General features: G+C 39.0%; 1 protein-coding gene across 3 annotated transcripts in view; it reads right to left on the bottom strand.

Moving 5' to 3' along the window:
• HMGCLL1 (3-hydroxy-3-methylglutaryl-CoA lyase like 1) overlaps window positions 1-26458 on the bottom strand; it is an 84887-nt gene that overhangs the window by 800 nt on the left and 57629 nt on the right. For all 3 annotated transcript variants that reach the window (XM_059834589.1, XM_059834594.1, XM_059834595.1), the window contains one exon: window positions 3732-3857. In XM_059834589.1, the coding sequence (XP_059690572.1) occupies window positions 3732-3857 (126 nt within the window). The remainder of the gene's footprint in view (window positions 1-3731; window positions 3858-26458) is intronic.

The following is a 26458-nucleotide window of genomic DNA, read 5'->3' as shown; positions in this document are numbered from 1 at the left end:
TCAGATCACTGATCAAAGAGGAAAAAATATGGCATTATTAGTCTCCTGGACTACTCATGTATAGTAAAAGTTTTAGAGTTAGATCGTATAAGTGATGAAAGTACTTGCTCCAAAGATCGGAATTTAGAAGCCAGTGAAGTTCCTGTAGAAGGGATGCGAAACAGGACTTTGAACTACCAATACACTGAGCAGTCACAGAAAACTGGGAGAAGTGTGTCACTCAACACTAGAGTACAAGATGTATTGCACCAGAAATACACTTTCGTAATACTTATATATTTATGCACTAAAGTTCAGACCAAGACCTGATTTAGGTGCTTAATCCTTTAATCGGATCTACCACTTATCTCCATGTTCTACAGTAAACTTTGCCTTTTTAATTCTTGGAATTGGCTAAAAATGTTAATGAGAATAGAAATTATTTCACGGAAATGTAATCAAAAAACATTTTTAATTTGAAAAAAAAATGCTTCAGTTTCCAATCAGCTCTAGTATATAGCACCATCTAAAACATATTGTTCAAAGACATCGTTTTATAGCTGTCTCATTTAATACAGTTATAACAAGGGTGATTTCAGCTCATTCTGTTTATCCTTTATTGGTCGGTACTTAGGCTTAGTTTGTAGAGTGCTATTGCACATAATGAAATCTTAAAAATTCTTAGAGCATCTGTGCTTTTTTACTAGGAAGAAATGAGAAACATACCAGCATAGACATACTTGGCAGTTAGATTATGGAAGATGGCAAAACAAAAACCCCGAACTATACAAAATTCACATATTCAGCACTGTAACACTGCACAATGTGATATGTGTTAATAATAAACATACGTTCACAGTTCACATTCATTAAATGGAATACAAGCATCTCTGCCTTTTACATTGTCTTTATTAGGTAAGTGTTGTGAACCAAAGAGGATTACCATGAGGGCACAAAACCCAGCATTCATGAGCATGTCTCACAGATGGGGATGGGAAAAGAGTAGTGACAGGTGTTTGTAAGGTTGTTGAGTCATAATAGTATGTCTTCAGATAGATACTCAGAAATGTACTTAAGTGTACTTGGTAACCACTCCATATATCCAGAATTATTCCTTGACACCAAGGAATGAAACCATGAAACACAAAGACAAGTATGTCCAATAGTTTCTATGAACTTGGATAAGTGCCTTAAGTCAGAAAAGTTTCTGTCAGAAGGCAAAGTCCTTTAACTCCCATTGACTTCAATTAATCAGTTCTCATTCAGTGTTCATAAATACTAAGTCTATTATCTCGCTGAACCTTGGTTTTGGTGTCAGTAATGTGAGGCTAACAGTACTTAGTTGCTTCTCAGAAAGGCTTATTGTTTGCCAAGCACTTTGAAGGCATCATAAGCACAAGTACTATTACTGTAATTACATAGGAACCATATAGAAACTGTTTTTATAGAAAGTACATGCCCCCTACAAAGTTTCATAAGCATTAATGATCTATGACACAATTATCTATCCATTACCATGGTACAACCAATAAATCTCTTTGTAGATGGGCTCTGCTAGAAAATTATTTCACATTTAGCCTGCTAGAGATTCATTTCACGCGTCACTTCTTGGTTACGTGTTCTGAAGAACAGTATAGAACAAGCATTAATTATTATTTTGATGTAGCTAGTCAATCTGAACTCAATAACATATGCTTAAAAACTGTCCATCCTTTGGTTGACACTTTAAGTGACTTGAGTCAACAAAATGAAAGCTTTAGTGCATAGCTGAGGGGAACATGAGAAAGCGCTCCTTGCAAATGGACAGCATTAATAATTATAATTTCATTGTGTGCCATTACACAAAAAGGGACATATTAATAGATTTTTGCAATAATGATTTTACAGAATTGGCCATGGTACCAAAACCAACGAACACTGCAAAGACCAAAGCTCATATATTAAGGTAATAATTTTGAGGCTCTGTGTCTCTCATGCAGTAAACCACTCTTTTCTTAATGGGTCAGAAAAGGGTCAAGAAGCAAAGCCTTGTGTTATGGTATTGCATAATCTAAAATTAAAAAAAAAAAAAAAGGAGAACTAAATGTTTGACGGTGAGATTCCTATCTCCATGGGATTTGGTATCAACCTTTAGGACAAGCTAGATTCCTGCTTGGACACCAGATCATTAACAGATTAAAAAATCTTAACAAGAAGCCTGGAACAAGATATATTTCATTTAATCAGGCTATTTTTATTTAATTGATTCCTTTTGCTACAAGTCAGTTGGAAAAGTCAATGGGTATTTTGCCCAAGGACAGACTATACTGAAAGCCTAAGTCTAAGGTGCACAGCAATGTAAAGTGAAATGCATGATTTCTCCTCCTTATTCCAAAGAACTGTGTTGTTTCCAAAGAATGAGCACCTTCTTCTTGAAAAAGTTACCCCAAAGCACATATGAACAGTTCAAAACAGAGTTCACATGTACAATGGGCACTTGTGTTTAAACCTTTTCTAAACAGGTATCTGACATGAACTCCTTAAGAAGCACATGAAAGCAGATAAACATTACAGTGAACTCTGTAAGGTACTGAATATGATGTAACAGTGCTCAGGGGATGTACAGTTCAGAAGCAAGTTCCATGATCCTTTTATGTGAAGAAACTCCATGGGCATGTGTGCCACACTGAACTGCAACCAACAGATAAGTAATAAGCTCCCAGATAACTCAGATCATTGTATTTCAGACATCAAGCATTTTTCAGACATGACGTATTTCAAGATCATGTATTTCAGACATGTATTTTCAGACATCAATTTCTTTCTGCAGTAGTTTAAATACAAACCACACATGTTGCAGTTTTGGCAGCTCTTTATATGTCCTTCTTTGAGCTTGACTCTCAAAGTCTGTGTCTAACTTAAAGGTAAAGTCATGGTATTGCTTGAATTAGTACAAACTCATTAAGCCACATTTCCAGAACAGTGATGACCAACAGGAAGACCAAAGAGCACATTCGCTGGAGAAGGCAGCATTACCTGGTTCTCAGGAATACAGAATAATTAACATGCCACCCAAGCCAGGGATACTAAATGTGTGCTCTTGAAGTGTGGATGCTCACTGGTAAGGTTCATTAAAGTGCAGTTCAGTGCAGATAAGCTGCTTTGCCCTCTCCTCCAAGAACAGGGCTGGAAATACAAACGACTGTGAAGCCTGCTAGCCAGCAACAGATTCGGTACAATTTTGAAATATGTTAAGTGGATACCTGAGAAATAGCAATGTCCTGTGCTGGGGGTCCAATCACCACAATTTTTTTCTATTTTGAAGCCAGAAAAATTGTCATCAAATTAATAAGGACTATGAACCAAATCCAAAGCTCTGTGAAAAAAGCTGAGGTCCGCTCAGTCTTTCCTCTATAGAGCTGATCAGCCTTCTGGGGCAATGTCTACAGTAGTGATTTTTTTGTGGTTACTGAGGCAGAGCAATGACTCAAAGCAGTTGCTACTGAGCTCCTCATAGCTCCAGGTAGGGAGAGGGGAGGTTATTAAAATTCCTGTCAAATACGCAAACCAGTTCTACTCTAAATTGCTAGTAAAGACAACATAATTCACGTTATGTGTCTAGCCATGTTAAAGCACTGAGTTTGCAAAAACTACTGTTTGCTCCCAATATTTTATTGTAAAGTGCAAGTAATTGTCAGGAATGTATCATGTGTTTTCTAGAAAAATATTTTTGTTTTCCTTAAAGTCTTAAGTAGAAAGTAAAAATATCTTACTGTATTGATCCCCAGACCATTAAGCATGTATATCACATCCTCTGTGGCTACATTTCCAGTAGCACCTTTTGCATAGGGACAACCACCCAGTCCTGCAACCGATGAATCCACTACAGCAACTCCCATCTGGAAGATAACAACACAAAAATGCAACATCAGCACAGAGTACTATTTATAATTATTCATAAATAGCAGGCTATGCATATTAGTTACCATGGATAAAATACACATTTCTCCACAAATGGATGTGTTTCTTGGAGGAAATTGCTTATAACGGTGTTAGTCCTGACATCTTTATAAGGTAAGACTCTTCAAACACAGGATGTGGAACAGAGAACTAACAGTCCATTACATGTGATTTTGGCAGATAAGATGATTGCTGTTTTAGAGCCAAACAGAGTTTTATGTCTTTTCTCTCTTTATCTCTCTACATGGTTTTAAGTAGCCTGCATCTATTCCTGCAAAGGCTTACATGCAACCAAATACAATCAATGTGTTTATTCAAATGTGTAATTTTAAGCATATGTGTAAGTCTTTGCAAGTTGGAAGTCTTAATATTAGCATCTGATTTACGTGTCATCCAAAAGATTTTGGGACATCTACCCTCTAAAATGTGTTTTGTATTAATGGCTATTCTTCCACAAAGAACTTCCCTCCTAGCATTTGCTCTCTTCTCATTTTCTTTTCTTTCCTCTTTATTAGAGATCATGAAACCACCATGTAAATAATTTTTTGATCTTGTTTTAGGGGAAGACGACAAGTTATTTTCATCCAACACCACAATGTAAGGAAGAATTAAATTTTGGGAGATCTGTTAAAGAGTTCATGAGTTTAAGTCAACTGGAAATAAAAGCTTAAAGAACTTTATCCTCGTGAGTCTGACCCATTGTTTATCGTATTCACCAGTCTAGAAGAAAACACAACCCCCAAAATAGCAAATTTCTCACCCTAGCACAGTTCTGGAGCAGCATTCAAAAGGCTAGTTTTTAAGATGCTTGGAATAACTTAATAGCTTGAATATCATGGAAGTTCTCCACAGATACGGGTTCTGATATTTGAATATTTTTTAAGGGAGTACTTGATGCACAGTGTAAAGCTTTCTCATTTAAATTAAGACTTGAAAAAACAGCCAGCTGTCATATATTCATAATATTTTCTTCCTACTGCATCCAAGCTCCTTGTCTCTCCTGATCCTCTCTCAGCATATTCGTGATAAATAGTAAACCAGATACCAACTCTGCCCAACAGGTAATACTAAATTTCCTATAGGATAAAGCCTTCCCTGGGAGATTGCTCAGCGAGGGAAAGGAACCAAGCCTGTGATTTCGACTGACGTGTTTAGTGAGCTCTTGCACCCTCTTCTTTCTGTGATTAGATTTTAAAATAAAGCTGAAATTGGGAAGCATTTTCTTCTGTTTTAATATGTTAGGTATGTGATCCAGGACACTGGGTCTCCCTTGTGAGAGAAAGCTCTTCAGACTTCCCCTTGAAGAAGATTAGATGCCTTTGGAGGCATTCAGGCTCTAACAATAAACAGAGGCAGGCAATGATATTAGGCAGAGAGGTCATCAGATCTTCAAAGGCACCAGCTCCTCTCTACCTTAAGCACACTAGAGGGTTCTCCTCCCCTCAGGGTTAATTTAGACAGACATACACCAAAAGTTTAGAAGTTAGGCGGACTGAATCAGGGTGCAATCACAGCTCAAATTCAGGACAGGAGTTCCTGTGCAGAGGTAAGTTTTCAATACTCCAACTTTCACTTGGGTACGGAGGGATTCAGAGGTTAAACCATGCCTGTTACTCACATTTGCAAGTCAGTAAGATCAGCTTAGAGACCTGACTGCACAACGAGCTGATTTCTGTTGCTCTCCTTCTGAGGGACCTGTCCCTCTAGGCTAGGCTGGGAGCCTGAGCTTCTCCTTCACAGCCACAAATGCAACTAGCTGGCAAGGTAGGCAAAAGATGATGTCCTGCATGTTGCAGTTGCTAAGTCCCCTTTCCGAATATACCCATCAGTGGTTTTTTTTTTTAGTTCTGAAATAGATGTCCCTAACATTTTGTTGTATTTGCTTCTAGTTTTAACAGTGCTTTCTATAGTTTTATCATTTACCTTACAGGCTCTCTGAACTTCCAACATTTCTGGAGGGCAATAATGAAGAGTAATCCAATGAAGCATTGTCCCAGGTCCTATTTTCAGGCAGGGAACATTATCTTGAGCTAGGTAGCTGCTCGAAGCCTGTAATAAAGACCTCAAAGGAGCCGAGGTACATAACTGTGACAGGCAAGACAGTACTGTTTAGTATTGCTCACACAATGAGACTCTCTAAGAAGGGATATTGTACTTTAAAGTACACTAATCTGTGAATTATGGAGTGAATCACCGAAGTACATGTTTCACATTTCAGTCACTTGTCACACACTTTGTTTGTGTAACCCACCGGTCAGAAAATGTGTTATACAACACATCTGTGTCCAATACACACAGGATATGTGTTTATGGTAGCTTTCAACTGGAAATTCTATCTCTTTTTGCACTAGCTGCGAAGATTCATACGTTTACTCTGGAAGTCATTGCTTCAAGCTCCACAGTGGCAGCTGTTGGGCTTGCAAGTGTCCCTGCAGAAACACACCTAAGAACTCTTAGTGGTAAGACTCAGGGTACGGTGAAGGTCTGGGGAAGAGAAAAGGGAGACTAACATGTTGAAGTGCTGGTATAATACAAGCATGCATCCCACTACCATGCCTGCTCTTTCAGGCTGATTTTAAGATTTCCATCAGAAATTACTGTTTCAGGGATGCAAAGGCAGAAGTGTCCTTCATGGAGTTTCCCGACAGCTGTCAGGTTATGTCGTAACTGCTAGAGCGTTCTTCTAGATGTACTTATTTTCAGTAACTTTTACATAGGGATAAAAGCTATAGGGAAATAATGTGCTGAGGTACATCACGGCTGTTAAACTCCCAAGGAAGATCAACAGACTCGGAAACACATTTAGGAGCATATAAGCAATCACTTTCTAACCCCAGTGAATTATCTCATGAAACACTTGTCCTTGTGCAAAAATGGGAAAAATATCAACTAAATTGTATTGGTGATAATTAAAGTGGCATCTAAAAACAGCCAGAGAAGTTTGCCAGTTCAAAGCTGGGGACAACCTCCTCCTGTGGGGTGTCACCTATATTACTATCAGTAGCCTGCTCCAGTCCTTCACAGGGCTCTCACTGTGTGAGAAAACAAGAAACAATATACTGCCAGCATTAAAAGGGTGTGTCTTCTAAAGGCATTGGATATATATACACATACATTCTAATTCCCTGATATGCTTGTACAAACACTTGTGATGCCACCATAATTCTGCATTTGCAGTGCAAGTCTCGTAACAATGGGGTATATGTTGCTTATTATTGTTTGTTGAAAGTGTTTGTGAATACATGGAGGGGTATGGGATACCACAGCAACATCAAGGTAACAAGAAATACACATCTTTGTCTAAGCACATCCTAGTATTCTCAGGCAGCTTCCTCTGAGTTAATTCAAACTACCTCCACTGGAAACTGGAGTGAGCTCAGTCATTTTAGCCTAACATACATGCAAGAGCATAAAAAATGATGTCTTCTGCTGGGTAAGCAGTAGGAGTAATAACCTCCAGATGACGGACAGTGATAATTACTCTGTCTTTTAAACCATCAACTATTCTGGCTAAACAGAAAAAGGAGAAAGTCTAGTCACAGCTTTATATTGGTAACATCCTCTGTGTGGCGGCTTTCATCCTAGTACAGGACATTTAAACCATTACTTCCCAGAGGTAGTGTATTAACATATTTATGACCCTATAATTGTATCTGCATCGGGATGAATTTGCCATTTTAACATTCAGCCAGTTGTAGACAAGGTCTTGACACGGTGTATATAATACAGTAGCTCTGACTGACCTCCAAATCTGACATGTCTTCAAATCAGTGCTCTTAATATGCAACGGGCGAGAGTCTCTACCTTTAAGATATTGTCCTTTAAAGTTCTCGTCACAATGCTTCTGATAAGATGTCTACTGCAACATACTGCTATTTCAGTAGCAGGCTCAGCTGCATCTGTCTGCTCTTGCATGTGATACGGGCGAATATAATACGTTTTTCTGATTCGTGTGCAGAATCACTGCAGTTCCTCTCCAGTGTGGCCCCATTCAAAAAGTCCTTAAATAATCCACACTCCAAGCTCCATTCTAACAGTGCTAAAAACAGATGTTGGAAAACAACCTTCAGCAGGGCTACTAACTAATTTGGAGGTTAATATTACAGCCCAGCCTGTCCAAGCACAGAGTCTGAAATAGCACCTAATAAATAACTTCTCTGGAAGTTTGAGCAGCTATGAAGCTGTTTTGCTTTTGCAGTCATTAAAAGCATAAGGGGCTCTAAAAGAAAAGCTAAAAATTGACATAATGTGTAAAACAAGGCCTCTTCCTTCATCACATGTCCAATATTTGTCAGGCTTTTACAAGAGATAATGAGTTTCAAGCCTTTCAGCAATCTGAGCTTGCAGAACATTCACTGTCAATATGAGATCTTTAAAAAGCCCACAGTCTCGTTGTCACTTCCTGACAGGCACTAAATTGTGCTGAGATTCATGAGAAGTTGCACTACAGCTATTTCGTAGGATATGTCCTAGACGAGCACTCACTGAGCTGCTTATGTATGGACGTGTGTGTGGCTGAACAATGGCTTGGCTTCCAGGACAACTGAAGTGCTCCAATCTTTTTTGACACTTTTAGAGTTTTGATAATCACTAAATTCCTGACAATGGTTCCTGAACACCTTCCAAACTTCCAAACTTTAGCTTTGGCTAGCTTTAGCTTAGTCTCTAGAGAAGGAAGAAGACTTTTTGCTCCTGTCCCATGCTATCTTCCGAATTCCCCAATGAGAGAGCAAGAAATGAAATTCATCACCTTTCTCAAATAGCCAGTTTTAACAGGAAACCGTTATTGCCAGTGAATAATAAATGCTTCATGTTTCTCAGTTTGCTTTACTGCCTCCCCGTAACTTCTTGTTGGGATAGTCAGTCTCCGTCCTTACTGATCTTTGAACGTAGCGCCATCTGACAGAAGTTTAACTTTGTCCCTCTCTTAAAAATGGCAAGGTCAGTGCCAGTGACCCCAGGGATGCATGAGGTATAAATCAGAAGCTATAAACCATGTGTCTCGTAAATTAGGATTTTTTCTAAACTATGAGATTTTGAAACCATAATATCAAGGATCCCAGGTATGCATTAAACAGGAAAAGATTTGTTGTCCCACAAAGTTTAGGGGCCACAGCATTGTGAAGTTCAGTACCACAGTGCCTTAAAGATAGGTGCACGTAGATCTGACAAAGAATCAGTGTATTAGTTCAGCATTTGTTCAAGGAAGGAAGAAGGAAGGGAGGAAGAGGTAACGGGAGGACCTAGACTTGTTAGGTCAAACGTTGTCCACACAAAAGGCAGCATAAGACTAATACTATTTAATCCTGCAGCCCTGTCAGTGCCTAGATGGCACTCTTGGCACAGTCTGTGGTACTGTCACATTACTGTGTCTCTCTGGCATCAGTCTGCTACCTACCACTACTTGGTATGCCATCAGGAAAAACACCTTCTCCTGGTGAAATAGGGATAACCATATAAATACAAATAACTATGCCAGCAACACTTTGTAAGGTGGCTGCGCCCATGGAGACCCTTCTGTGAGTTACATTATGAAGTCGTCTAAAATGGAGACTTGCCATCCCCCTTTATTTCAATAAAACAAAAGTATGTAAATAAATATTCTTTTAGTATTTGAGCAATTACAAGCATAAATTTCTACAAATAAGGCAATAAAATGGGACAACATCTCTCTGTGGAAAACCCTGAAAGTTAACCGCATTTCCTTCCTGCTTCTTTTTCTCCCTGCTCTTGCTAAAGATTAATGCATCACAAAAGAAAACACTTTTCAGAGTTAAGTCCATCACTACTGACCACAGGGTGTCACTGTTACATTAAAATCTGTAATTTCTCAGTTCATTTAGTTATAAAATTAATACATTCACTGAAAAAAAAATCCTTTTCTCCCGAAACATATTGAGATGCAAGCAATTTGTGGGCAGACGTGCTGCATAAAATAGGTTAATACAGCATTCCTTTGACTTATTGCACACATCTTTTCATATTGCTACTGACACATTTATTATAAGCAAAGCTGGCAATGACATCTAGAGTTAAAGTTCCCTAACACTTTCCATCATAAGGCCCTACTTTCAGTTGTTTATTACTTTGTCAGCCTTTAACTGCTGGAGCTTATATTTTCCATGCCTCATCTCTGCCGCAGGCTGGATTGTTTTGGAAAGTTTTAGCGAAAAATGGGGTTAGCCATTTCCGAGAAGAAGTTTTGGGGAAGAAAAACATTTTGTTAAGCTAATATTCAATAATTCTAACATGAGCTTCTTGGAGATGTTCTTGTAGCTTTGCACTCTCAAATTTGGCACAGGAGGAATACTGATTTTAAGAGATCACACTGCCTGGACTTAGTTAAGCTTAGGGAAGTCCCACCTCACTGTCAGGAACTGGTCAGTCTGGTAGCTAAAATGCCTGAGGGTCAAGAGAGCAGCAGCTGACCACGCTCCTTCCCTCAACCTCAGCAAAGAACTGTGAAGCAACTTCTCTGAAACCGAGTGGGAAAATCTGTGTCTCTGACTGACAGTGCATCCCCTATGCAAAAAAACTCTCACCGGTGGGCTCCAGCAGCTGAGATCTGTGTTGTGGATCTAGTTCTTCAGAGAACGTTCGTGGATGTTTAGGGAGAATCAATGCCATTAAACATGACACTGGTTTTGAGATTTTGAAAAGCTTAGAAAGTCCTAGTAAAAATCCTATGCCGTAACAAAATTAATATTGGGAAGCAGATGTTCACAAATGACTATTAGCATTGCCTATGCAAGCCTATTTTTCTCCTTTTTTCAATATGTGCACTCTTTTATTTACAGGACACTAGGGTTTGCTAGTTTGGGGTTGTACACAATTCGAGCTGCTCCCTTGCTAAGGATCACCAAGTCTGCAGGGGGAGCAGGAGACACATTTCAAGGTCTTGTAGAAATCCAGGAAGATGCGATAATCATCAGAGCACTGAGTGACTTTCCAGTCTCCCTTCCTTCCCTCCCCAAGCAGCCCAGGGCATTGCCAGATTTCCCAGTCCAGCTGCTGCTGATTTGAAGTAAGTAGTTACTGTCCCAGATGCTCTTCAGCAGAAGTTGCTGCTCTCAAGTAAACCTCTGGTGGTTTAACAGTTTGTCTGCTTGCTACGTCTTATGAAATAATCTGACCTAAAAATGTGGGATATTAATTTTATAGATTTAAGTTTGGATACAGTCAGAAGACCAGTTAAATAGGTAGAGCAGAGGAGATAATAATCTTGGGTTCTGGAGGGAAAGGGGGAACCAGAGAGGAAAGGCAAAGGGCAGCTTTGGGGTAGGCAGGGAGAGAACTGTCTAGTCCAGAGATGCAACAACTGCGTCAGGTTGTCTGTGCCCTACATGCAGCCAGGTGACAACCAGATTTTTTTCACGTGCTACATGCCAGTGTAAATGCATAAAAATAAACCCGAAAATAAACTGAGGGCTTTGAATGGACAGGGAAGACAAAAAGGTTACTTTACTTGATGGTGAAGCTACTGAGGGTTGCTCTGGGAGAGGAAAATTTTGCTGGGACTGGAGAAAGCATGTTTGGAATTGCTGACACTGAAGGTCTGATGAAGAAACAAAATCCACTCATTTTGCAAGGGATAGCTCACAGAGGATAAGGTGAGTAGAGACATACCCACCAAAATAAAATGGCTGGATTATCATAATGGCTGAATTATGGGTCTTGTTTAATATCTTTATCGATGATCTGGATGAGGGGATCAAGTGCACCCTCAGCAAGTTTGCAGACAACACCAAGTTGGGCGGGTGTGTTGATCTGCTTGAGGGTAGGAAGGCTCTGCAGAGGGATCTGGACAGGCTGGATCGATGGGCCCAGGCCAATTCTATGAGGTTCAACAATGCCAAGTGCCGGGTCCTGCATTTGGGTCACAACAACCTCCTGCAATGCTACAGGCTTGGGGACGAGTGGCTGGAAAGCTGCCCTGCAGAAAAGGACCTGGGGTTGTTGGTCAACAGCCAGCTGAAGATGAGCCAGCAGTGTGCCCAGGTGGCCAAGAAGGCCAACGGCATCCTGGCCTGTGTCAGAAATAGTGTGGCCAGCAGGAGTAGGGAGGTGATCGTGCCTCTGTACTCGGCACTGGTGAGGCCGCACCTCAAATCCTGTGTTCAGTTTTGGGCCCCTCACTACAAGAAGGACATTGAGGTTCTGGAGCGTGTCCAGAGAAGGGCGATGAAGCTGGTGAGGGGTCTGGAGCACAAGTCTTATGAGGAGCGGCTGAGGGAACTGGGGTTGTTTAGTCTGGAGAAGAGGAGGCTGAGGGGAGACCTTACCTCTCTCTACAATTACCTGAAAGGAGTTTGTAGCGAGGTGGGTGCTGGTCTCTTCTCCCAAGTGACGAGTGACAGAACAAGAGGAAATGGCCTCAAGTTGCACCAGGGGAGGTTCAGGCTGGATATTAGGAAAAATTTCTTTACTGAGAGAGTGGTGACACACTGGAACAGGCTGCCCAGGGAAGTGGTGGAGTCACCATCCCTGGAGGTGTTCAAGGAAGGTGTGGACGAGGCATTGTGGGACATGGTTTAATGGGCATCGTGGTGTTTGTTGGTTGATGGTTGGACTTGATGATCTTACAGGTCTTTTCCAACCTTAGCGATTCTGTGATTCTGTGATCCTGTGATGAGCTGAGAATGGGTTCAATGAAGGATGGAACCACAGGTAAAAATCAATGTTTGAGATGCAGGGTGCAGAGAGTGCATTTCACTGTGAGTTACAATATTGAAAAAGGACAGAGTGCTACTATGGAGAATCAGGGAAAGGCACTGATCTAGTATTTGAAGTGCACGTGGCAAATGTGGAACATGTGAATCCGTCACTGAAAATGGCAAATCTAACCCGGGCACCTCAGTCTCTGAAAAGGTTACTTTTTCCTACATTCAGGGAACATATAACCTAGTTCATCTATCTTAGGTACCCCTTTTATTGGTTACTATACCTTAGAAAGAAACTACAAATTCTTTCAGTCCTGATTATCTTCTGCCAACTCCCAACCCTTCTAGTTACTGGAAGACCAATTTCTGTTGATTCACTCCGTGGCTTAAGCTGGGTGGCCAAAGCTGTTCCTGAAGGTGTAATTTCCCTCACTTTGTATAAACAGAACACTTTCAGCATGATGCACCAAGTGGCAGAGGACACTAGCTTGTACCAATGTGAGCAAACAAAATAGGTGGGTGGCAGAAAACATCTATTTTTATAAAATAAATTTGTAGTAATGATGGCATTTATAAGAAAACTGGAAAAGCAGAGCAGAACTACTTTCATTCCCCAGTAGTATTAGAGTATGTCAGCATCAGGGTATCTAAAAGAACGAAATGGTAACAGCATTTAAAATCCCATCTGACTTCAATTGAGCCAGAGCCCTCACACAGCAGCACCTGACTCCCCTAGATCCAGGAACATCACCCACCCACAAAAACCACTTTGTTTTGACTTTCATTCCCTGTATTATCTCTGAAATCACACCCATCTGCCACTCAGCAAAAATGGGGACCTCCCGCATGTCCACAGGGCTCATCTCCAGATGGTGCTGTGCAGTCCTACAGAAGTATCAGCTCCTTGTCTGGGGCTGATCACCCATACAACATGTGTGGTCTTCACAGCCTGAAAAGCACCACTGGCTCATTGGCATGGAAGCTGGGGAAGCTCAATGGCTGGTCTTGTTTAATATCTTTATCAATGATCTGAATGAGGGGATTGAGGGCTCCCTCAGCAAGTTTGTAGACGACACCAAGTTGGGTGGGTGTGTTGATCTGCTTGAGGGTAGGAAGGCTCTGCAGAGGGATCTGGACAGGCTGGATCGATGGGCCCAGGCCAATTCTATGAGGTTCAACAAGGCCAAGTGCCGGGTCCTGCACTTGGGTCACAACAACCCCATGCAATGCTACAGGCTTGGGGATGAGTGGCTGGAAGGCTTCTTGGTGGAAAAGGACCTGGGGGTTCTGGTTGACAGCCAGCTGAATGCAAGCCAGCAGTGTGCCCAGGTGGCCAAGAAGGCCAATGGCATCCTGGCCTGTATCAGAAACAGTATGGCCAGCAGGAGTAGGGAAGTGATTGTACCTTTGTACTCGGTACTGGTGAGGCTGTACCTGGAATATTGTGTTCAGTTTTGGGCCTCCCACTACAAGACATTGAGTTGTTGAAGCGTGTCCAGAGAAGGGCAACAAAGCTGAAGGGTCTGGAGCACAAGTCTTATGAGGAGTGGCTGAGGGAACTGGGGTTGTTCAGTCTGGAGAAGAGGAGGCTGAGGGGAGACCTTATCGCTCCCTACAATTACCTGAAAGGGGGTTGTAGAGAGGTGGGTGCTGGTCTCTTCTCCCAAGTGACTAGTGACAGGACAAGAGGAAACATCCTCAAGTTGTGCCAGGGGAGGTTTAGATTGGATATTAGGAAAAACTTCTTCACTGAAAGGGTTGTCAGACATTGGAACAGGCTGCCCAGGGAGGTGGTTGAGTCACCATCCCTGGAGGTTATTTAAAAGACGTGTGGATGAGGCGCTTAGAGACATGTTTTAGTGGTGGACTTGTCAGTGATAGGTTAACAGTTGGACTTGATGATCTTAAAGGTCTTTTTCAACCTAAACAATTCTATGATTATATGACCAACATGGATGGAGGGACTCCAGCATGACAACAGGAATTCCAATGGGTTCTTTGGGTGTCTCAAAATGTATGCTACAGTCAGCCTCATGTCTGTCTTCCTCTGTGTAGCTTTCTACAAGGAACGCTAAGGCAAATTAAAGATGAGATCCCAGTTTAAGTTGTTGGACACTAAAATTGATGCCTGTTAGTTCTAGTACAAGTACATTTTCTTCCACAACTAATTCAGCTTCACCCAGTGCTTCCCATGTCAACTGCATAACACGCTTCCATATTTAGAGTGAAAATTTTTCGGACATAGTGACTTTTAGTATTGTTCCCACTCACAGCTTGACAACTAGACCTACACTTGTTTCTCCTGGATGTGATGATATACAAAGCAAGAGAGCATTTGGTAAATATCCTTCAATCCAAGTTTCTCTTGTCTCTGCCACATACCAGAATGCCTGTTGAAAGTTTTGGCTGCTATGCCAAACATGATGGCAGTAACAACACATTAAATGATCTGATGCAAATTACAATTTAAAGTAGATGATTACTCTTACCTCATGCTTCCAAGGCTTTTACTCTGATGTCAGTACCTATGCTTTCCAGAAAGTTGCTCAGGTTACTGTTGTAACTGTTACATCATCTTCCTTCCCACTTCACCTATTTAAAAGGAATCAAGCTAGGCTAGAGTAAATTTTTTTTTCCCCCTCTCAATAACCATCCCAGAAATATTTAGCTGACTTAGTAATAGAGCAGATTCAGCAGCGGAGCTGAAAAAAACCCCACACACATCCAAACACAAATACATCCAATATTCTAGCAGTGATACTATCCTACCTGGGGCTCAGGTTTTTTTCTTCACCTTCCTTCTAAATAAATGTCCTAACTATTGGGTAATCTGGGACACCCAGGCAGTGAACCACAAAACTCCTGGCTACGTCTTTTTCTCATTTGAGAACCAAATTGCCCTGTGCTTCACAAACACATGGCAACATCTAAAAGGATGGTGGTGGGTTCTGTGCATGTCCCTGAGAAACCTAGCCCCTCCCTAACTTCGTCTTTGCCCCTCCACTTTTCAACCAGATTTTTCTTCACTTTCAAGCTTCTTATGCAACACCAAGTTTTAAAGCTCTAGCAGCAAAGTTCAACTTCTGAGAAAAGTCTGGTATTTTATACAGACCCAGATCTCCTGAAAATCCTCAACTGTATAAAAGTGGATCGGACTAATTCTTACTTTACTGAAACCATTATTCACTGGGAGCTTGCTTGAGCAATGGCATGGACTTCAATACTGTATCAGTAGTAGTAGTAGTAGTAGTAGTAGTAGTAGTAGTAGTAGTAGTAGTTGTTCTAACCTGCAGTTGGAGTTCATAGATTTGACTCCTCTTGCAGATCTCAATAACAATCAATGAAATAGCAGAAATTATTAATAAGGGGGGCGAAAGAAAAGGACCTGACTGTATCAGAGAACAAAAGTCTGGTTTTGTCTTTTTAACTGTTGTTACGGCTTTCATCTTTTTTTTTTTTTTGGGGGGGGGGGGGGGGCGGTGGGAAGTAACAGCTCCGTTAATTCCCGAGGCTATTTTGCAAAAGAAGATACCTGAAGTTTTCTGAAGTCACATACTTCCAACAGGGTACATGTGTTATACTGATATAATTTGCTACTTAGAACTGGGAAATCACTTCAACTTTCATCAAGTGTATAAAAGTGTTCTCTTTATGCATTGTTTTAGTTGTTCAGATTAATTCAAAATGTACTACAAGGATGTGCAGAATTTTGAATTATAGTTTAGTTTTTCCATAATCCATGGTATCTTTTGCATTTTATATTAATATACACAATATATGCTTCATACTTACAATACATAGTATGTGCTCATAGCAGTTATTTTCTAATGTGAGAGATTCCTCTTCACATTTCTGGAGATATATCTCATGACAGAAATGAAGAACTGTGCATCCTGTCTCAAGCTGCATAGATGTATATCTCCATCATTCACTATCACTACATAATAGATTTAAAGTCTAGGCCAAAAATAATTTGTATAGTTAATGCTGTTAAACAAAGCCTGCATTTTTTATTCAGGCATAACTACTATTTTGAATCTCTCTTAATTCTATTTTCATAATCCCCTGAGTGAAACAACACTTTATTCTATTTTAGTATGTAGGATGTCAGGAAGCTCAGAGATTCTGCTCCCTAATATTCATTGACAAAACATACTCAGCATAAAGAAAAGCGGATTGCCAAGACGTATGGTAAACTACCCTTAGAAAAAACCTCCTGGCATTTATTACATCATCTGGATTACACAGGTGCATATGCATCTTCTCCCATATTCGGAAAATAAGAACTGCATTCTCCATTCAAATGCTTTTAACTTATTTACAGCTAGATCTGGAGACTTCATATTTATCATCACAAAGTATAAAGCCAAATGTCCTTTTTCTTCAGGAGCACCAAAGATTAACAGATTAGAATGTTTTCCACATGTCCATTTTACTGTCAAGAGAATATTAAAGAAGTTTTCCAGCTTCCGCAGCTCAGCCAGATGTCAATGGATCCCACAGTGAAGCAAAATTGGCAGAGTAGCCTTCTCATGACCCCGGCATTGTTTTATCAAGGATCAGTTTAAAAGTATAAAGGGCCGTTTCTTGCTGAGATCTGTAATGTTTTTCAGCCCTTTTCCCCTGCAATTACACAAATGTGCTGACTTTGTTGAACTACTGATATGCAGTAGTATTTCTTATGACTTCTCTCACACTGTGCTGTAATTGCTGTTTGTGTTGGCCCAAGAAAAGTACCACGTCTTGTTTCCACTGTACATTTCCGGACTCTGGTTTCAGTAACATCAGTGTAGGATATTGTACTGGGCATATGTTTTGTTGTGTAAACATTAACTGGTAATTTACCCTGTCAATCTCCACAGTATGGCCTCTAATTACCAGAGGTTGAGGAGCTTCAGATGGACATTTTATAAAATATTTACAGTAGTTATACTGCTTTTTTTCTTCAGTGGTATCTGTGTTCTGAAAATCATTGCAAGGGAAAAACATACCACTTCAAAAACCATGAAACAAAACCCAACAACAAAAACAAATGTATTCGTTCTAGCACACCTCGTTCTCTACAGGAACTAAAGACTAGTTTCCCAATTAGCGAGGCAAAAGTTATGGGGATATTGCAGTAGACATTACAGTATAATAAAGTATTAGATATTTCTGTTTTCTTTCAATTTGATTATTCTCTTTTACATCTTTTGTAACAAAAAAATAGTATATTATTTTTACGAGTACTTTTTTAAAAAAAATTTATTCTCACTAAATAGCCCCTGAACTTGCAAACAGTTATGCACATGCTTAATTTGATTCAAGACTCAGACAAATGTATTTAACAAATGGGACCACTAAGGTCTTGTTGGAAAATACAGCATCTACTGCAAAGATTCAGAACAAAGGAGCAACCTCCCTTTAAGAGCTCTGGAATATATATTGTAGTCATTCATCTATATAATTGCAAGGAAGGAGAACTTTCCATTTTGTGCTAAAATATAATGTCCTGAGTAGAATTCCAGGATGGGATTAAACAGTTAATAATTTCAGTAATGTGACCAAAGGAGATGCAATCAAATAGGGCATTTTTTTGGACACCATAGGCAGAGTGAATCTCTATTTCAAATAAAGTTTTCACTATGATTTTCATCATAATGCAGGAAACTTGAAAAAAAAGTGTGACAGTTTCTCAGCTTCTACTATTCCATTGTAACTGGATCAATTTTGTAGTATTAATCACATTACAATACCTTATCACATTATAATACCTCCAAAAGAATCTTCCCTTCCAATACATTGATTAATTAAGTGGTAGCATTAAGATGGGGAGCCACAAAATGTAATCTGTCTTGCAAATTTTTTTCCCTTATTCTGAATAAAGTTCCTTTTTTAAAAGAGACAGTTGCAAACTGCTCATCCAATATATCTGCCAACAGTAAAGCCAGAACACTTCTTTTGTGTAAAAAGGCATTCAACTTAGCATCTTATCTTTTGTTATAGATGCACATTATATTGCCTTGCTAAGTCTACTTTTATTCTGTTTGCTCAGTTTATTCTTCAGAGGAAAAGATACTACATCAAATTAAAAATTCTTACCTATTGTTGCAACTCTTCGTGCAAGCAAAATCTTACTGTTACAAACATAGAACAGAGAAAAATCTTTCTTTCTATAATTATTTACTTTATGCATTTGAAAGGACTCTGTACTAAGCAAATCACATCATTTGCCTCTGATGATCTGTCACCATATAGCACTTGCACTAAGCAACAAAGGAGAAAAATAAACAGGAAAATATGCAAGCTGGCAAAAATTATGGAGTGTATAAAAATGTCACTCATTTATATTTAAAAATGATCAAAAAGTTTTTATTTATGAAAGGCTGGCTGTTTCAATTTGTACTGTAATATTTCAAAAGAAAAAAAGATAAATGACAAATTAATTGACTCAGGAGACTGGTTCAGTGTTGCTTCTGCACAGCACAGAAAGAAAAGATGATTGTCATACTTTAAGTACTTCATCAGCTTTGGTAGCTTTGGTTTCTGTCTTAACTGAAGAGACATTTTGACTTATTCCACTTACACAAATGGTCACTTGTTCTCATACAGCTACAAAGATCCACCCAACACACTCATTTAGGGTGAGTTCAGGATCTTCAGTCTGTTTGATCACAGTATCTCTGGATTTTCTGCAGTTTAATTTACCTTAGGAGAGCTTGTTTAAAGCCACCTGATGTATCTCAACAATAGGAAGTAACTCTTCCCTCCTTCATTGTTTGCTGGATGATAACAAAATTGGTTCCAAGGAGCCATAAATATGCAAGAATGGTCAGAGGTTTAGTTCCACCCCCTCAGCACAGCTGTCTGTAGAGCTGCCCAAATAGGAAGGAAGCATCATCCTGTAAACACTGTGCTTCCCTACTGGAAACACTGGGATTTGTGATTTCCCAGGACTGTTCCTGCTATGGCAAACTCCTCTGACCCTTGCTTGTATCTGAGAGTCAGGTTCCATGCAATAACCTCTTTTTCAGGCAGAAACTAGAATAAACACACTCACAAATAATGAAAGGCAAAGAAAAGAAACAATAATTTCCAAGTGGGAAGCACTATAGTGAGTCTGTCCTTATTTTACACTTGCTGTTAAACTTTAAGAGAACATACTTCAAGGTGAAAAGGGAGGGGGAGTAATTTCCACTGAGTAGAAAAATACACATGTCTAAAAGCCATTTATCTTTTTCTAGCTGATGTATACAGTCACATCCTGATTAAAGTGCAATACGATTTTAGGGAGAATTTCTAAAAACAAGTTAAGCAACTGTTATAGAAATAATTTCTTTTCAAAACACCATGAAAATTGAATGAAGAATTAAATCCTGAATAAACCCCTGTATTTAAAGGTACTCAAAATAATTGTATCCTCACCAAACTTTTAAATTTTTTCTTTCACAATTGTTTTTAAAAATATGTTGAAATACTGTATGTTATATCCATCACTGCACCACATACCTTTTTAGTGTGCAGCATGTAAGCTCAAAACAAAGAGAAAGAGAAAGAAATAAGACTGTACCACAGTCAATTGAGGAGACTAGCTGAAAACACAAAGCAAGATACACAAGTACTGTCATACTCCTATGTTCTATATAAGAAAGTATCTAAAACTATATATCATAGAATCATTATCATAAGTACATCTTAATCACAGGAACGAATAGGTGGTCTAATGAACATAAACCTAGTCTTAATCTAGGACATGTTTTGGATGGCTATTTTTAAAATATAGACATTGATTTTTGTGGTGTATTTAAATTAGAAATTTAATGTAAATTGGCACGTTAGCCGTGTCAGTTACAAAGAATGGCCAACATTTTCCATATTCAGATCCTATGGTAAGCTGCTTAGAGCTTTACCAATCCTTTAATAATCAAGCTGATATCCTGTGGGGCAGATACCTGCCCTGAACTACACTGCTCTGGAAAAACTTAGCCGAAACAGTTCAGCTTTTCAGAACAACTTATATGCACACCCGAAGTGTCACGCTAGTAAACAGTGATAGATTCCTCAAGTTCTCATGCCCCCATGCCTTGAATCAAAGACGTGCAATGTGAGGAGTCGCACCTTAGCCGTAGAGATGGATGCAGTGTACAGATGTTTAAGGAGGACCTCTAACAGCTCTGCAGTGAAATCCCCAAGGATGCCAGCAGCCTGGAGCACACTCAGAGCTGACCAGAACCTCTGAAATCTCAGTTCTGAGACATCCACGAACGGCCATTAGGAATGACAGCAAAAATCTCTCTTTTGTGCTCTTAAGACACAGGAACTTGTGCTCTTTTGTGGCTATATATATATGACCAGTAAACTAAATGGTGTCAGGACTGGAACTCAATCGTCCACTCTGTGTAACTCTTGCCACAGTCCCCAGCGCAGCATTGGCCTGTGCCAGGTAGTGTTCCACTGAACGATTTCTGGCACAGTCTGGGAACTAGCACTATTTAGGGATCATTCATAGTTGGCAATCTGGAAGTGCTGACCTTGTTTTTGAGGGTAAGAATTTGATTTTATGGATGCAAGCTTTTCATATCAAGGAGTGATATAGCAACTGCAGGAGTGCAAGGTCTATTCAGACATGCAGTCTTGTATCTAAAATTGATTTGACAGCTGATGAGATAGAAATTGATGAAGAAATGCATGCTGTGGGAGAGGTGCTGAGAAGGGAGAGTGGGACAGGCTTGCAAGGATGGAGCAGTTCTGAGATGAGCCAGTTGTGTAGGATACTTATCTGTGGAAATCCCATTTCATTTGTTGTGAAAGTTGGAAGGTGTGTGAGAGACAAGCAAGACACCATAAAACCAAAAGGGACAGGTAACTGCTGTGGAGAACTAGCTTGTCTTTCTGTGAATGAGAGTGCCTATGTGATGCTGCCTGAGGCACAAAAAGCAACTTTCAGACCAATGAAAACTTCATTTTCCAGTCATCTTGATAATCTAGACTCTGATTTTCAGTAATGGAATCAAAAACTGTTGTAAAATAACAGTTATCAGTTCAATTTCTGACTGCTACAGGCACTCATCTCATCAAACCTACAGCCAGCCATGTAGTCTCATGTAAAAAAAAACCCCAAATAGTACCTTTTTTATGCATGCAATCCAGTTGAGGCACAATAGAAATATGCATGGGGAATCTGACACCAGCGTGCCCTCACCATATTTTTTATGCATGCTACAGATCAGTGACTTCAGTTTTCTAGTGCTGTATTTTCACAACTCCTAAAAGTACTAAATATTTATTTTAAATTGGGCTTAGCATTTTGAAAACTATTTTATATAAATTTGTTCTATAAACACCTGAAAACCTTTTTTGAAAAGCCTTCTTACATTTCCAGCATTTGGAAGTAATTTGTTTCTAGTCCAAAAAAATGAATGTCTGTCTCTAACAGAAAGAGCTGGATTACTGCCCAGTCCACTTCAGAACTGGATGATGCTGACTCTTAGCCATTTAAATAGTCAAGTTAAACAAGACACAGTTGGGATGATAAAAGGAGGTCTGTAAAAAGACTATTGCTCTGGCCATGTGGACTTACAACTATCAAACAATGACTAGGAAAATAGTGAGAGAGAGGAAAAAATTAACATAAGTGCCAGGGAAAATATTAGGATTAGGTGAATGTAGGAGCACGGTATCTGTTCACATCATTCTTCCTCCTCGCCGGTGAGCTGCCAGCAGGATATTTACTCTGTTTAAGCACTGACTGAGGCAAAGAATGGCAAAAAGGCATTACAAAGGAGAACAAAGGGGAGGGGAGGTGGACACTAACGATCTGTATGGAGTATTATCCTCAAATGTGCCTATAATCTGCTGGTTTTTTTATCTAAATTATATTCTATGCTATTTTGTGTGAGCCTTGTTTGCAAGCACAACTTTGCAAGCCTCTTAACTAACTGGCAAAAGGAGAAATGACAGAATTGTCTTCTCATATTGTATTAATACTAATTCCTTGTCCTTTTACAAACAATAGTTCCAGATATGACAACTAAAGAATGATGCAGCTGAACAGAATCTAATGAAGGCCGCAGAATCATTTAAAGTAAATTTTCTAAATCTGTTTATTTTTGCATGGGAAGAAGTGCGTTCACAAGAGGAGAAAGATGCACGGTCATGAAAGCAATACAAGAATACCTTCTAGGTACTGGTCAACCAAATCAGCATGGCCTTACTGCTTCTAGATTTAATGAATCAGAAAATGATCAATGAAGCTGAAATTGGAATGTACCACTGACAGTGAAGAATCAAATGTGCAACTGAACGCCACTTACAGGATGGGAAACTCAGAAATGAAAGCATTTAAGACGTGATTAGGAAAGATACAATAAAATGGCATTCAAGAAAAAAGTAGAAGTATGCAAGGAGGATGCAAGCACAGAAAAAGAGAAAAGAACATAGAATATTTGGGCCAAATTAATTCTTTCTATAAATCCACAGCTTCAATGCTATTAGTACAGAAATTATCTTTGGCTTTAGGACAGAAAACTAAAACCACTTCAGATTTTATTTCTCTAGTTGCTGCAGTGATTTCTCCATTCATATTCCATTTAGACCTAGGGTGATAAATCTATATGAACTTGCAGAGATATAAAAAGAGATGCGTAGATTTGCATGAGAAATTCAAGGTTTAAAAATGTTTTAAAAGACAGTTGAGGTTTGATTGTAAGCCAAAGGGAAGTTGTGTTTACTGCTCCGAGTCAGCTCTAGTGAGGGAATTTGGAGACGAGAATAATCTATAACTGATGAAGGATCTCTTTGTCTGATTAGTATCCTGAAACAGACTTAGACTTGAGGTTTGTTGGTTCAGTAACTAGGGTTGAAAGCTTCTGAAATTCAATCATCATATTAGAGGCAGCTAGAATAATGTAAGTTTCTATTATTTGTTAATAATTTACAATATACTAAGTTTCATCTAAAATAAAAACCAAAACCCACAAAAACATACAGGCTACCTATTGGTACATGCGTGTAAATACATCTTTGCCTCAGGAACTCTGGCTGTGATTTCAGTATACAATAACAAATATATTCCCTTTCCTATCCTAAAAAGTTCAAAAAGTAAAAATCTTTACACAAAGTCTCCTGTTTAAATTTTTTTCCTAGTAAGAGTGTAACAGTTGTAATAATAGCAATGAGGAATTTATTTGTGAACTATCAGGCTATCAAGTTTTTCTGAAGCACAGGGAGAAAGGTCAAAAACTTTCAGCTCCTCAGCAATTGCATACTATGCACATCCTGCAAAAAGCAGCAGAAAGCAATAAAAACAGGGTTGCTACTACTTTTGTACTGATCTGAGAAAAGAGCAGGAGTGGTACTGCCTGTTCATTTGCTTGCTTTCTTATTTTGCTGAAATTGCAGGCAACAATGTAAAACCAGTACCTATAAAAAGACAAAAAAGAAAGAACAGAGAAAATACTGGAAAACGTCTCTCCGATTTTCAGTATGAATGCCTATGTTTTCATTTTCTTTCCATATGTAGGTCTGATTTATTCATTTGCGCAGTATGTTTTTTCACTTACAAAAGTAACTAGCTGACTGCTCATAGTAGCAATATTATTTGATAAAACGCAAGTGTTTTTCTGCTTTCCTAAAGCACACACCCTCTTTTTAACTTTGCTTCACAGAAACCTTGCAGTCTGGTACCTTTTCACAATTCACCTGCCATTTTCCCCCTAACTTATCTGCTTTCAAATACACAGTCTTTTTCACCTCTGTCTTGTTAGCTTTCAGTCTTAAAGAATTCTGCTCACTCTTTTCTTTCCTAATATCACGTACTCCTTCAGATCAAACATCTGATTTTTTTAATTGTTAGCTTTACCTAAGTGCTATGTTGTTTCTATGAGGAAAAGGGAATAAAAGGAAACAGAAACAAAAACGCAAACTGATGTTTTCTAAAGAATTTTGTGTTATTGCTAACAGCTCTTTTAGTTTGCTGACAAATAATTCAAAAGTATTGTTTACACTTTCAAGCCCAGAAAATACCTGGTAAGTGCCCAGGATTAATTAGTTCCTAGAGAAATCCAAAAGTAGAAAGCTCTAGGAAGACCCTTATTTAAAAGGACAAGCATGATGTAGTAAATAATCTCTTGCTTTACCTAAACTTATGTGTATTCCTATACTCTTACTTTTGATCCCAAACTTCTTCTTTTGCATGTTTTAGAATATTACACAGATTTACACTTACAAATTGTGCTAGCTATCCTGTTTCTCACAACAGAAATCTAAAATTTGAAAAGTTTAATTTCTACAAGTTAGAACAATTGCCCTTAACATGAGCATTATGGTATTGCAAATTATTCATTTAAGCAGGAAAACCTGGGTTCCCCAGGCCAATACTTCCACAACCCTGCTCATGGGTGCTTTCCAGCCTGAAGAAATTCCGTTTCATAACTCCATTTGTTTCCTGTCATTTAGCCAACTTTCCACTTATTACATGCCTCCACGCCTTAATATTAACTTCCAGTGCAGAACACTGTAAATTGTTTTCTGAAAAATCAAAGCATATGATGGCCACTGTATATCCTTTGTCTTCTTTGGCAGTGACTGCCTCAAGGAATTCCAGCAAAATATTGAAGCATGACCAGCCCTTCCTGAATCCCGTACAGCTATTCTCAGTCAAGCTGTGTTTTCTAATGTTTCCCTATCTTGAACCTTGAAAGTAGTTTCTGGAGATCTCTGTTAAGTATTCTGCAGCTTCCTAGCATATCTTTGTGAACAGCAGAGAAAGTAAACTTGTGAGGTCTGCTGAAACCTTTCCATTCCTACATGTTTCTCAAAATAGGAATGCAAAAATATTAACATTTTTTTCAAGATCCCAAAATACATGCATGTTTCATACAACAAGTCTTTCCTGCCCTCGCATTGTGCTCCATAAATTCTTCAGAGTGCCAGGCTGTGCAGGGGAAAGGAAATGGAGTGTCACCGAACTCAGATAATTTGATTGGGCTTGTATGTATTTTGGTCACTTGCCCACTCATACACCTTAGCTTTTTTCATCTCAGAATTCCATTCCATACCAAACTTAAAATCTCTTCAGTTTCTAAACTTCAATTTCAAAAATAAATTTTAAATCTAGACTTCATAAAATTAATTTGTGCTTGTCCAATGCTCTTCCTCTGTAGATTTTGTTTAGCACTTCACAAACTAAAAGAGATGAGCCTTATTCCTGTTTTACAAATAAAAATTGAAGAAAATCAATGTGCACAATGACATGTTGAAACAGGAAAAGACAAGCCAAAATGTTATTGTTCCTGCCTCCTGTACCTCATTAATTCCATACAATACCTCCCTACTGGCGTAAAAAAACCTGTCTTTAGTACAGTGTTGGAATTTTAACTATCATAACTATTTTTGCTCTGTTAAAAATCAGTTTAGATGTAAATAATACACGTTCATTTCCTCAATTACTATATAACTCCCCCAAACCAGTATTTTTTTATTTGTGTAGCAACAGACAAATATGGCTAGACTGCTTTCCTCAGCTAAGAAGTTCACATTCACTGCTCCATGAGAAATTTGTAGCTCAAGTCTAGCACAATGACTACATGCAAAGCTTCACACTTTTTCATGGCTGCTTATCTATCTTCCCTACCCTATAACAGAAGTGTCAATTTATTCTACTACACTACAGCTCTGAATCATTGTGCTTTGCAGGGAATTAAAAAGACCATTTCTTACAAATAAAGAATCATTAGGTGTCTTTTTTTTTTTCCTTCTTTCTTGACACCGTCTTGAATGTCCAATTTTAGGTTGCTAATGAGTTAGATAGGAGTTGAGAGATGTAGATGTATAAATAAATTTATAATCCCACCACGACTGTAGCCAATAGTCATTAGGAAGAAGTTGAACCACCAATGATG

Source organism: Gavia stellata, chromosome 2 (assembly GCF_030936135.1).
Source record: "Gavia stellata isolate bGavSte3 chromosome 2, bGavSte3.hap2, whole genome shotgun sequence".
Lineage (NCBI taxonomy): Eukaryota > Metazoa > Chordata > Aves > Gaviiformes > Gaviidae > Gavia > Gavia stellata.
The sequence above is the reverse complement of the archived record's forward strand: the minus strand, read 5'-3'. Positions and strand labels throughout refer to the sequence as shown.